This window comes from Serinus canaria, chromosome Z (genome assembly GCF_022539315.1).
Source record: "Serinus canaria isolate serCan28SL12 chromosome Z, serCan2020, whole genome shotgun sequence".
Taxonomy (NCBI): Eukaryota; Metazoa; Chordata; class Aves; order Passeriformes; family Fringillidae; genus Serinus; species Serinus canaria.
The window spans coordinates 73,633,117-73,646,071 of NC_066343.1; the positions used below are offsets into that span (position 1 = coordinate 73,633,117).

Here is a 12,955-nt window from a genome sequence, read left to right on the forward strand (position 1 = left end):
CTCTGGTCGTTGCAGGGTGTTGGACTCAATGGTATTTAAAGGTCTCTTTCAACCCCATTGTATGAGGTCTTTACTGGTTTTACCTGACTGATAGTATGATGAGGGAAATTTATTCAAACATTCACATTTTATTCCTTTGGAGAGGGATTTTCTCAAACACTGTTGTTTGTAGGTACTGGAAAAACTTTGCTTGCTAAGGCTGTTGCCACAGAATGCAATACAACCTTTTTCAACATATCAGCATCCACCATTGTCAGCAAATGGAGAGGTGATTCAGAGAAACTTGTCCGGGTAAGAATTCCTCTCTCATGGATTATACTTTAACAAACATCACGTTCCCCCTTGAAGAACTTGGGTTCAACACAGAACTGGAAACAAGTGTTCCTCTGATGCTCATAATCTTTCCTGGCTTAGACAAAACAGAACTTTGGTTATACCTAGTTCTGAAAGCAGGAATAGAATCACTTCTGTAGAAATCTCATAATGGATTCTTACAGCCTTGTTGTCAGACTTCTGTAATGTAAGATGGAGCAGATGTTCTGAAGGTAGCAAAGATCTTTGACTGCCTGATCAGGAGTCAGACAATCAGAGTTCCAAACTAGTGTGTGCTTAGTCAACTCTTCAGAGCATTTCACATCCATTTTGCAGGGGTTGGCTCCCAGGCAGCCAGCAAAATGTAATTTAGATTCCCAAATTCCTAATTGTTCTTCGTGGCACAAATGGGCAAAGAACTCCTTTGTCACAAACGTCTTCCAGCCAAATGCAGATGTAATGTTGTTTAAAGGAAGGTAGTTTGCTGGCAAATGGGTAAATGCATTTTTGTGTATAAACTAGCAAGGAGTCTGCCTGGCTCAGCTGTGGTACAAAAGGTTCAGGGATTCACATGTAGCATCTTTGCCCATCTGAATCTCTCCATAACATCCACTAGCTCAGTGGAAATCCACAAGCCCTTAACCTGCCTTACCCTCATCTCTTGGGCTGCACTTCAGGTAAATGCAGAGCTCTTGGAAACAAATAACCACAGCAAACTATTCTCTGCAAATGGCATTGTTTGTCTCTCTTGAAATGTAGGCAATGGCTGAAGCACACTTACTCATCCTGCCTCCTTTGTCCTTTAAAATTGCATATTTTTCTCCTGACATTCTCTTTCTCTCTTACTGATTCTCTTGACATCTGTCTCAGCAGCTTCCTGGAATTTTCTTTTCTGGCAGGAGTACGTGGGGACAATCTGGTTTCTGCCACCATGATACAGAAGGCTTTTGTGAACATGCTGCAGCACATTCGGAGTGATATTGAATTTGTGGCTTTTTACCCTTAATTAAAGTTATGGCAGAATCAAAAAATGAAGTAAGGTTGTCGATCAGGAGAGCTCTAAGAAAATTATTGTGTGAATTTATATCCTAAAATCACATGTGCCTGGTGAAGGGGAAGTATGTATGGGGTTTGTGGTCATTCAGAGGCATATCCTCTCATCCTGTTTTGCTCAGTTCTACACAGTATTTCTGTATTGGATATATTATGTATTTTATATATTATATTTCTAGTAAAATTGTATACTGGTCATGGTCTACTTGTTACTCTAGGCAAATGACTTAAACCCTGTGTTTCATGCTCAAAGTGATGAAAATAATATGTATCTTTTAAAATTTTATTTTTTCAAGTATTCAGATTTAAAAGTGTTGGACTAATATATATTGTTAGTGATACTTATCTGAAAACTCAAAAACACTTTGCTCAAGAAGAACTGACAGTATTTTCTTACTCCTAACAAAGGCCTCTCCATGTTTATGGAAAATTAGATGAGACTTCATTCTCCAAAGAGCAGATCCACATTTTTTGTTTGACCTTTCAGTCCATTTTTAAAATTGTGATTGTTCAAGCAATTTATGTTTGTTTTGATCGTGAAAAAAATGAGTGCTTGATTCTTATCAAAAGAATCAATGCATTTTCTTTCATTAGGCTTCAGTTGACCTGCATTTTTTTCCCTCAAAGCCTTACTTAAAAAAAAAATTACAAATGGAGCAACAACAAAAGGCACATGTTTAATCTCAGTAACAATTTAGGAGTTCCCAGAATCCTCTGATGGATCATTTTCTTCTATCCCATTATTCTTAGGGTACTCTGATAGGATTTAGACAGAAAGATTTACACATAAATACAGGATTACAAGGCTGTGTTCTTTATATCTCCTTTACAAACCTCTCAGATTTTGAGAGGATTCAGGGACCCTCAGTCTGCCCAGAGCTTTTTTCCAGCAGATATCCCTTGGGATGTGGGTGCTGTTAATTGATCTTCCATGCCAGTTCACTTTAGTGCCTTCTTGTGTCAGTTTCTCCTTCACATTTACTCTTCTCTCTGGCAGGTGCTGTTTGAGCTCGCCCGGTACCACGCTCCTTCCACAATTTTCCTGGATGAGCTGGAGTCAGTTATGAGCCAGAGAGGCACTGTTCCTGGGTAATTGATGGGACCACTTTGGATTTAAAAGAGAGAGGTGCAGTGCTTGTGTCAGTCACAGCAGAGAAGCAAGAGAGCTTCTGTTGAGAATTAGCAAGGGGTTACAGGGGCAGTAAGAAGTGGGGAGATGCAGGGCTTTATAACCAGTTGTGCTGTACTTTAAAGGCATTTGAAATGGAAATAAAGGGCAGTGGTGAGAGAAAAAATAGGTGAGTGGTTAGAGGTAAGTAAGAAGTAGCTTGTTTTGTGACACTTTGAACATAGGCATAGCAGAGTAATAGGGAGTGTACACAGCGGAATGGCATTTCCATTAGTGACAGATTTTGGTGGCATTGAATTTCCCGTTGCAGGACTGGGAGTATGTTGTTACTTGAATCTAAGATTCAAGACAGTTTATAGTTAAAAACACATTAAAAAAGGTTAGGGATGGGAAAGAAGCCAGAGAAATACAAAAATATTGTTACAACTACTAGGAACCCATTACAGGGAATTTTATGTACAGTGAATTACATGATCATTTTATATATATTGTATTGTATGTCTATATTGTATGCTTACTATTTGTAAATAGAGTATGTCCTATTGTAAAGATGATACTTGTAGTCATTCTCACTTAACAGATGCAAATTATGAGCCAAATTTGTCCTTCATATGTACATTTAAAAACTCTCATTAACATCACTGGGTTATATATTCTAATAAGGACTTTTATTCTAGATGCTGTACTTATTTTTGCATGTACTTATTAAAAACTGACTTGTCATTGATGTTTGAAAGCCTTTGCAGAAATAAGTAATTAAACCTGAACTGCAGCCTTTACCATCTAAGGTCCTGATGTTTTCCCTGGGCTTGATCCAGGAGTTTCCAAGAGCTTCACATCTGGAACCAAGGGTTCCAGCTGGTTTTCTGCAAAACAGATTACCTGTATTGGGGCCAGAGCTCTTAGCACTTTGCTTAAGTTCTCCTTTTTTGAAGAAGGATCTTCTCTGTGTGGTTTCTGCCCCTTTCTAAATTCATATCAGCATGGTGTATTTTTCTGTTTTCTTTTGATAGAACATTTTGCAAAATGTTGAATTCAGTAGTAGTTTTATTTTCTTGTGGCCACTTCATATTCAGTCACAAAAAATGCTACCCTGTAGAGGTGGGTGTACCAGTTATTTAATGGCAGCTATCACATTATAAGAATTCCCTGCTATAGATCAATCAATCAATATAGATCAATCAATCAATATAGCCCTAGGTATTTTGCAGTAAATGTTGGTCTTGTATGGAGATTAACAAGAAGAAAAAACAAATAAATATTTTCTTTGGATTCAGTAATAGTGAATTCTCTCACTTTGATGCACTGAAAAGAGTCCATTTAAGTAATCATTAGAAAGCTTGATTTTAATGCTTAGATCTTAGCTAATGGAGCTTAATCATGCTTTGAACTGGGCAAAACTGTGACAAGGGCTCGGTTGCTGTGAATGACACTGTATAAATAAAGATGATTAATGCTCTGAGCAAATACTGTTTCTCTGAATCTCTGTAGTGGTGAACATGAAGGAAGTCGGCGGATGAAAACAGAATTACTGGTGCAGATGGATGGCTTGGCCCGATCTGATGATCTCGTATTTGTTTTAGCAGCTTCCAATCTGCCATGGTAAGAGATCCAGAGAGTACATTTTGAATACATTTTCATGAGCTTCTAAGCACAGATAAAGATTTTATTTAGACTTCTGCAGAAAAAGCCTTGATATTTGGTTAAAGCATTTAAAGATTAATTTGGAGCTTTTACTTTTAAACTCTTCAGTTCTTGCTATTTGTGTCACATGAGAATAATCCATAATAAAGTCAACATATGCTAGTCGTACCAGCTGCTAATATTTAAAATGGAGTATTTGACTCGATAGGCAAGTTATTTACTATGTTTAAGCTAAGAAGGGTTTTCAGCCTGGAACTGTAAGGTGCTTAAAACATATGGTGCTTAGAAGGATACTCCATAAATAGGAATGTTGGATTTTATTACTATCAAATTTGACTTTGAAAAGTTGAGGGACAACTTTTCCAGTCAAATTTTCCAGTTTCCCCAACACCATTTTGTATGGAAGAAAAAACAGTTTAAGATTGGAACAGTGGAATTTCATCAAGCTGGGCAGGATGTGTATTGGGAACAAGACAAGTTGGAGAGAATAAGGACAGGAGGTAACATTTGTAGTGCAACAACTGTGGAGAGGAGCTGCTGATCCTCACAGCACTGAGATCTTTCTGGGTGCCCTTGTCCCTAAGGGCACATGGAGCTAAGTGGGTCTGTTTCCCTCTCACATGGAGAACAGTGGGTTGGTTTCCCTCTCACATGGGTCAGAACAGGAGAATACAGCAGTCCTGTTTCCAGGGAACTTCAGGCCATGGTCTGGGAGTCATTTTTTGGAGCCCAGTGGGAGGTGTTAGTGGAATGACCTTGTGAGAGCAGCAGTTCGGCAGCATTTCAAGTGGCAAAACTTGAAATTTGACTTAAAAGTGCTTTGTTTAGTGAGATGACACTTGCCCAGCTCTGCAGTGTGACAGACACAGAGCAGGGCACCTAAAACCAGCTGGGAGCCAGAGAGGCCTCTGCACCCACAAAGCCACAAGCTTAATTTATAGATTGTTTTTCAAGATCAGTGATTTTTGGCGGAATCTTACAAAGTTGCCATGGGGACAAATGTTGGAAAAGCCTTATCTTTGTGAATGGAGAGCTCAGGGTTGTGATCAGCAGACTGTTGAGAATGTCTTGAGTCTGAATGTCACTGGGTGTGTAAGCACGGCTCCTTCAGTTTAAGTACTTATAAAAAAGTCTAAAGTCCTAGAGCATGCATTATTTTTGACCATACAAATGCACATTTTGGTTGTGCATATCACCAAATGTTCTCTCACAAAGTCTGGGTAATATTTTATTCCTCTTGTCAGCTGATCCCCTTTTTGTCAGGCCTGGCTGAAAAGGTCCAGGGAACAAGCAGATAGAATTAAACAACAGAAGTGGAGTTTTTGCCTGAGCATTGAGGCTCAAAGGTAGTATTTTCAATCAGTCCCATATGGCAGGTACGCCTAGCTTGTCTTGTCCAGGGTTTTCATGCTCTTTAAATGAAAGAATGGCTGTGTGAACACCTAAAATTTGCATAGAAGTTAGCTGCAGTAAGTTAGGCTGGTCCCTACTCTGGTGAAAAGTGTGCATACAGAGCCACAATGGGTTTTTTGTTGTTTTTTTTTTTTTTTTATAGCTATAATAGCAAAGTCTCTGTCTTGGTTTCAGGGATTTATGTCTTGGACAAACTCATGAATTTAAATCAGTGCAAAATCCTCCCCATTTTGTTACAGTATCTATATAAAAGGAACTGAGCTGAATTAGATTTAATTGTGTTCCAGTTGTGTAAGAAAATGCTGAAAAAATAACTGCTCTCTGTGTGGACAGTTAAGTTTGAAAGAGAATTAATACAGTGTTGATACATTTGTCTCTTTGTTAGTAATGCACTACAAATGTTTATGTTATTGCAGCATTGTTGCCCTTTCAGAAGAAGCTCTGAGCAGTGCACTGTACTTGTGATCTCTTAAATTGTCCTGAGAGATAATTATCCATGAAGAGAGATTTTTACATGTGATTTGTTACCCTGTATCTGCCTTACACGATCAATAAGCTTTCTGGGAAGTTGTGTAAAATACACATAATTCAGTTTTAAGCATTTTACATATTTGATTTTTGATCATTTTATAATACTGAAGTTCTAATTGCTGCAAAATTGCTTCCTTGAAACATCCAAAATGACAGCCTTTTTTTAAGGTTGAGACGAAACGACAAGGTTTCTGTTTTGAGGGACCTTCCTGGAAAGAAAGCAGTCAGTCTGTGTTGGAACAAGAGTGGCAGCTGGGGTGTTCACTTTTGAAAGTTTTATACCTGAGACTATGGAGCTTCCTGTTGGACTTTCTCTCTTGTCTGGTGGCAATGTTCCTACCACAGAGAAAATGCTTTAAGAAGGGGCTGGGCAAATGCTTAGAAAGGTGTTTGAGGATGGATGGAAAGCCTGGTGAAAGCCTGAGCTTTCACGTCACTGGGGTTCTCCAGCCTTGAGGAATTTGGGATTATCTGCCTCCAGAGAGGTCAGCATGTTTTAAATCTCTTTTAGGATCCCGACTATATATTTACAGATTATTTTTATGAGCATTAAGTGACATTTAGCCCCTACTGTCAGACCTAGACTTCATCTCCACAGGACTACTTCACAACAAAATTTCAAAAGACCTACTGCTACCTAAGCTGTGGCTTCACAGAACTGCCCCGTGCTCTTGGAAACATTTGTTTTTAAGCTGGATTTCAAGAGATTTGTTTAACATAGATATTTATTGATCAGGAAAAAAAATTAGTACCAAGCTGCTTTTAGAAGAATGAAAAGAAGCCTAAACAAAGCTCTTTACACTGTCCTAAGCTGCACTGCAGCTATTGATCTTCCTCTTCAGCCTGTGCTTACTGCCCAGCCCTGCTTTCTGCTGCTCATCTGCAAGGTGTTTCTATTAACAAATTACTTGTTGAAATGGTTGAATGTAATTAAATAAAATAAAGGCCTTGTTAGTGAAGGAATAAAGAGATCCTTAATCATGTAGTGAATGTTTCCTAGTGTATCAGCACATTTAATTCAGTTTTCATTGCAGTGCTGTTTTGTTCTCACCCTTACCCTCAGGATGGGTGAAGTTGTGGTGCACACCGATAGATTCTAACCTTCCAACCCAAACCATTTTGTGAATCTGTGATGCCTCCTAATGTTAATTGCAAAAAGTCACCCATCTTACGGATCTGTAGAGCTTTGTTTATCTTTTCATGAGCATCTCTCAGTACTTCCATTGGCTGTTGTTTCAGAGAATATTTAGGTTGGCTCAGTGCTTTGTATTCTGCTCTGGTTAATGTCACTTAACCTTGCATTTGATCACTGACAAAACAATTCAGCAACAACCTAAACACTCAAGATAACAAAAACATTGTTTCTTTATTTCCCTCTTCAGCCAACAGGTCAGTGTAACCTTCTGGATAAATAATCACAGAATCACAGAATCACAGAATCACAGAGTGGTTTGGGTTGGCAAGCACTTAGAGCACATCTAGTTCCACTCTCCTGCCACGGGCAGGGACACCTTCCACAGGACCAGGTTGTCCAAGCACCCTGTTTCTGAACACTTTGGGGATGGGACAGCCACAGAGCAGCTGGGGCAGAGCTCCTCTGGGCAGAGCAGAGAGACTTCTGTTGGAGACTTATTTATAGAACATGGCTAAGGGCACTCATAAAGCTGTGTTCTTGGGGGGCCTGAAGCAGAAGGAGTGATGGAAAATGTCATTTGGAGAATTTGCCGGCTATTAGCAGAGACTGGCTCTGGTTGTCCTTCACCTGCCAAGGCTTTTCAGAGTACCTGTGTGGGCATCTCCAAAAATCCTGAGAACTTTTGCCTTCTTTATGCAGATGATGTTAATGTGGGTATTAATATGTGTAAATAACAGCAAAGGGTTATCAGCCAGAGTAATTATTTCTAGCCAAGCAAGGCAAATTTAGGAAGTTGAGCTGAAAAATGCATTTGGAAGATGAAAGGAGACTAACATGGTTCTTTTCTTTGCTGGGTGAGACCCTCTGTGAGAGGCATTGCACTGAACATTGGAGAGCACCTGAAGCAGCATAAAAATAATAATATCAATATAGTAATAATAATAATGTCAGTATAGCAACAGCTGTTGATTAACAAATTCTCTTATTTACTTCTGAGACCTTGACTAGAGGCACAGGAGTAGATCTGAGTGAATTCCTGTTGTCCTCTGGGCTCCTGGTTTTCTGATTTTCATTTGTTTGGACCAGTGCATGTGGAACAAGGTCTACCAAACCAAGACATAGTGGGGAGAGAGAGACTTCTGTTCCTGCAGAGCTGACAGCCAGGCATGCTCAGGTTGGGCAGGCACCTGTGTGGGGATTTGGGAGCCCATTTATTTTTGCTTTCTTTAATCATGTGCTATGCCATAGAAACACTTAGTATTAAAAAAATAAAGACAAGTCACCAAAGGTGACAAAAATCAGTTCTGGCGTTGGGGTACAAATCCATCTTGAGCTCTCTTTGAACTCCCTGTGAACTAAAAGGGAGTTTCCTTTTAGAAGGAAAGAAGAAACTCCATTTGTTGCTTTAAAGTTGACTTTGCTGGGAAAAATATTTCACCCAGGGAACTGGAGATAGTAGCAGATTTATTTAAGTGTATCTGCAGTTGCAGGTTGAGAACCCTCCAGCAGCTGGTTCCTCGTGCTCAGCCAGCACAGGTGGAAATGATGCTTAGGGCTTCTGTTCTTCTGCCTGTACAAAAAACTTTGCAGTGGGTTGCCCCTGGACGAGATTTTCTTGCCAGGTATGAGGAGTAAATAATATTTTAAACTGGAATAAGGAGTCTGTGACTGAATGGGGCCAGTAGAGAAAGATTGGTACAGGACCTTTTTCTTATCTTTTTTTTGACAAAACATCATAACCAGTGTTGATGTTGACAGAATCAGAGTTTTTGGCTCACTGACACATTTATCCAACCTATTCACCCTGCATATGATATTTTTCATAAGGATAATGTCCTTTGTGGCTGTTTATTTATAATAATAACAATATAAATAAAAACAAAACAAAAAATCAAACAAAATAGAAATAATATAAACAATTATGTATAATTTGTTTAGCAGGAGGAGTCTCAGTTTGGTGTCCTGTTCTGCCATAATACGCGGCCTCACATCCAAGACCTTCAGTCTGGATTTTATACCTACTGAGCATCCCTTACTAAGTAGCAATTAATTAGTCCTCAGAATGCCCCAGGCAGGCAATTTGTAGTGACTCCTCAATAGCAGAGGGGGAAAGGGAGAGGTTGTTGCTGATGAGACATCCTGCAGGTGAGTACCAGGTCGAAGGATGGAAACTGCAACTTCTGATTGTTGTTAGCATGGCTATCACAAGTAGCGTATCACTGAGCAGGAATACACTGGATCATTAACCCCTTTTTATTTCTTTCGGCACAGCTACAGGCGAGGGTCATGCTGTCAAAGCCACGTCTCTACGCCGAGAGGCGCTGAGACGCTCCCTGTTGTCCTGTGCTTGCAGGGAGCTGGACTCTGCCATGCTGCGGCGGCTGGAGAAGAGGATCCTGGTGGACCTGCCGAGCGAGGAGGCACGGCGGGTGATGATCCAGCACTGGCTGCCCCCTGTGAGCAACAGCAGCGGGGTGAAGCTGCGGACGGATCTGGACTACAGCCTGCTGAGCCAGGTGGGCTGGGCTGCAGCTGCTCCTGGGCACGGCGGTGACCGAGGGCTGGGACAGCGCCTCGAGGGCTGGGACAGCACCTCGGGGAGCAGCCACTGCCGCACACGGAGCTGGGCACCACCTCAGCGCACCTGAGAACCAGCCAGAAGGGCACTGGTGGGACGTGGGGCTGAGCACGGCACACACACACACACAGAGGCACACACGCGTGGAAATCGCCGACTTCGCGCAGCTCTGCCTGCAACACGGTGTGTGCTGGCCCTCTCTGCTGGGCCAGCTTTTCAGCCTTAAATACAGGGAGACATCCAGCAACAGCAGATTTTATCACTGCTCTCACCAAGCTGGGAGCACTTCCAATTCATCAGGGTAATGAACAGTTAATTGTGTAGGGAGCGTTTGTCGCAGCTCCACTGCTGTGGCAGAAAAGAGCATTTGGTAGTGAGGAGATTCACTAGATACCCCAGCTTCCTTCATGCAGCCATTTGTCACATCCTGGATTCTTTGGAAACAGCATCCTAGAATGGTTTGGGCTGTAAGGGACTTCAAAGATAATCTTGTTCCAACCTCCAGCAGTAAGCAGAAGCACCTTCAATTAGCACAGGTTGCTTAAGGTCGGTCCCAGCCCTTAAATATTTTACTTTACCCAGCTGAGATTCTTACATTTTTTTATAAAGACGATACTGCTCATTTCTGGGCTCAAAAGGAAATACATTTATTTTATTAACTGGAAAGCTGAGAATGGACTCAGAAAGGTGGATTTTATTTCACCTGCAGAAAACGTGGGCATTTAGTAAGAAAACATGCAGTATTTTCCTTGGTCCTATGAGCTATTCAAAAAACAGGCATTCAAAGTAGGCATTCAAAGAATAACAAGCTACATAATTTTGAGAGGATGGTAAAAAAAAAAAAAGATTTGTGTGTGTTTCTGTGTGCATATAAATGTTTATTTCAGACAGCAGTAGACTTCACGAATATTTATATAAATACATAGACAATATATATGCCTGCAAATTCCATTTATGTCTGATTTGTGAACTGTAATGTATCAATCTGATCTGATCCCCTCACAGGAAACAAATGGATACTCTGGCTCAGACATAAAACTCGTGTGCAAGGAGGCAGCCATGAGACCAGTGAGGAAAATTTTCGATGCACTTGAAAATCATCAGCCAGGTACCTCAGCTCTGAGCAGAGTCTGACCTGTGAAATGCTGATTTCCTGCTGTAACTCTTAGAACGAACATTCTAACTCCAGCAGGTGGAGCTCTGATATCTGCCTGGGAAAGTTTTAAAATCTACAGTTCCAAACCCTGTTAAATTTCTAAAAATCAGGGCTTCTTTTAAAACTGTCATTATCTGTGCTCTCAGCATAAATGCAATTTTTAATTTATCTCACTACATTTAGTCTGTTGTTTTCCTACATTAAGTGTTGGACTAGGCATGGACATAAAAGAGTATCTTTTGGTAACAGTAACAGAATTTATTCAATTCTCTTGTCTTTAGGTAACGGTAACGTGCCCATGATCCAGCTGGACACAATCACCACTGCCGATTTCTTGGATGTGATCACCCACACCAAGCCATCAGCAAAGAATCTGAGCCAGAAGTACATGGCTTGGCAGAGAGAATTTGAGTCTGTCTGACAGGAAAAGCCAAAACCCTCCAAGCCATTTGCCATCCAAAGTGGCCTCCAAAGGGTCAAATGGTGATGGGGAGGGTTGTTTCAAGGAGCAAAATGCAGTGGCAAGTGTCAGACGAAAATCTTTTTTTTCAAATTGCAGGGGTGGGTGAAGGGGTGGTGGTTATTCTTTACTCAAAAAAGTTCTTGGAGTTAATGTAATGGCACAATCCTATGCAACACCACCTCCAGCCTTAATTTTCTGTATAAAGACTTAAAAGATTCGTTGATTGAGTCTCAGTATTTATTCATGACAGATTTTGGGAAGAACTGGAGCAAAGTTTAAAAGCAGATGGACAATTAGTGTAACTCTCCATTTCTTACACTCCGTAGAGCACCACAGTCAGTGTAGCCTTCCCAGCAGAGACCTGCACCCTTCTTAATGAAACACAAAATGGGAGTTTTCAGTGAAATTCAGGACCTGAGCAGGGCATGTAAATTTGGCTAGTTTGTCACTATTTTCAGCTGAGTCCAAAGCCTTGAAGTGTGTTATTGTACTGTTGGTTTGGGGTATTGCCAAGGTGAAAAAGGCAAGAAATTAAAGAAAAACTGCAGAAAATCATCACATTTAGGATAATTAACTAGGAACTGTTTTGGTGGCTACCCAGTGCTGGTTTGCAGCCAGCCATAAAGCAGAATTACAGAACCCCAGGATGGGTCAGGCTGGAAGGGACCGGAGGGGGTCACATCTGACCCCACCTCCCTGCTCCAGCAGGGCCATCCGAGAGCACAGGACACAGCATTGTGTCCAGAGGGCTCTGGGCTATCCCTGGTGAGGCAGGCTCCACCCCTCTCTGCTCTCTGTTCAGGGCAGAAGTTGTGCTTCCTGTGCAGGTGAGATGCTGGGCTCAGTCCCTGCCCATGGCTCTGGTCCTTTGCTGGGCCTGGAGCAGAGCCTGGGCCCTCCCTGCACACAGGGACAGCCAGGGACAGCCAGGGACACCCAGGGCTGAGGGCCCTCTCAGAGCCCTGAACAGCCCCAGCTCCCTCAGCCTGACCTGGCACAGAGAGGCTCCAGGCCCTTCCCCAGGTGTGCCAGCCTGCCCTGCCCATGGGTGCTGCAGTGAGCTGTGCAGGGCTGTGCCAAATGTCCCCCATGCCAGACTGTCCTGCCCACACACGTGGCCAGGTGAGCAGCCAGCACTGCCACATGTCCTGCACTCTTCCCAGCAGAAATTCCAACATTTTTTCATTTTTTGCCATTTTTTCAGGCTCCAGGTCCTATCACTGCCCTTTTTCATCCTGCTTCCTGTTCAGCAAGACACTTCCCTTCCATGCAGTTCTCCCTCTGTTTTCCTTGGGCTGGTGTGTGTCTGCATTCCAAGCACCAGGGTTGTGCATACTTTCCAGCACATTCCAGGACCTCTGAGGCACTGACAGAGAGTCCCTTTTAATTCCTGCACCAGTCAGACATTATTGGAAGTCTCCAAGGGAAATATCTTCACAGGATTTTGCTGGTACATCTCCCACCTCCTGCACCTGACTGTGACCCCAGGCCACAGACCTCTCTCACATCCATCCTTCCAAGCAGAAACCAACAGGTTCAGA

General features: G+C 41.9%; 1 protein-coding gene across 4 annotated transcripts in view; it reads left to right on the forward strand.

Moving 5' to 3' along the window:
• Positions 1 to 11,632, forward strand: part of KATNAL2 (katanin catalytic subunit A1 like 2) — a 29,252-nt gene extending 17,620 nt beyond the window's left edge. For 3 of the 4 annotated variants that reach the window (XM_030237368.2, XM_009095354.4, XM_050986724.1), the window contains 6 exons: positions 173 to 291; positions 2,363 to 2,454; positions 3,986 to 4,096; positions 9,571 to 9,733; positions 10,801 to 10,903; positions 11,233 to 11,632. In XM_030237368.2, the coding sequence (XP_030093228.1) occupies positions 173 to 291; positions 2,363 to 2,454; positions 3,986 to 4,096; positions 9,571 to 9,733; positions 10,801 to 10,903; positions 11,233 to 11,372 (728 nt within the window). In that variant the 3' untranslated portion in view covers positions 11,373 to 11,632. Of the gene's footprint in view, positions 1 to 172; positions 292 to 2,362; positions 2,455 to 3,985; positions 4,097 to 9,488; positions 9,734 to 10,800 lie in introns of all 4 variants that reach the window. The other variant, XM_050986725.1, reaches the window with a different exon arrangement.
• Positions 11,633 to 12,955: the final 1,323 nt, after the last annotated feature.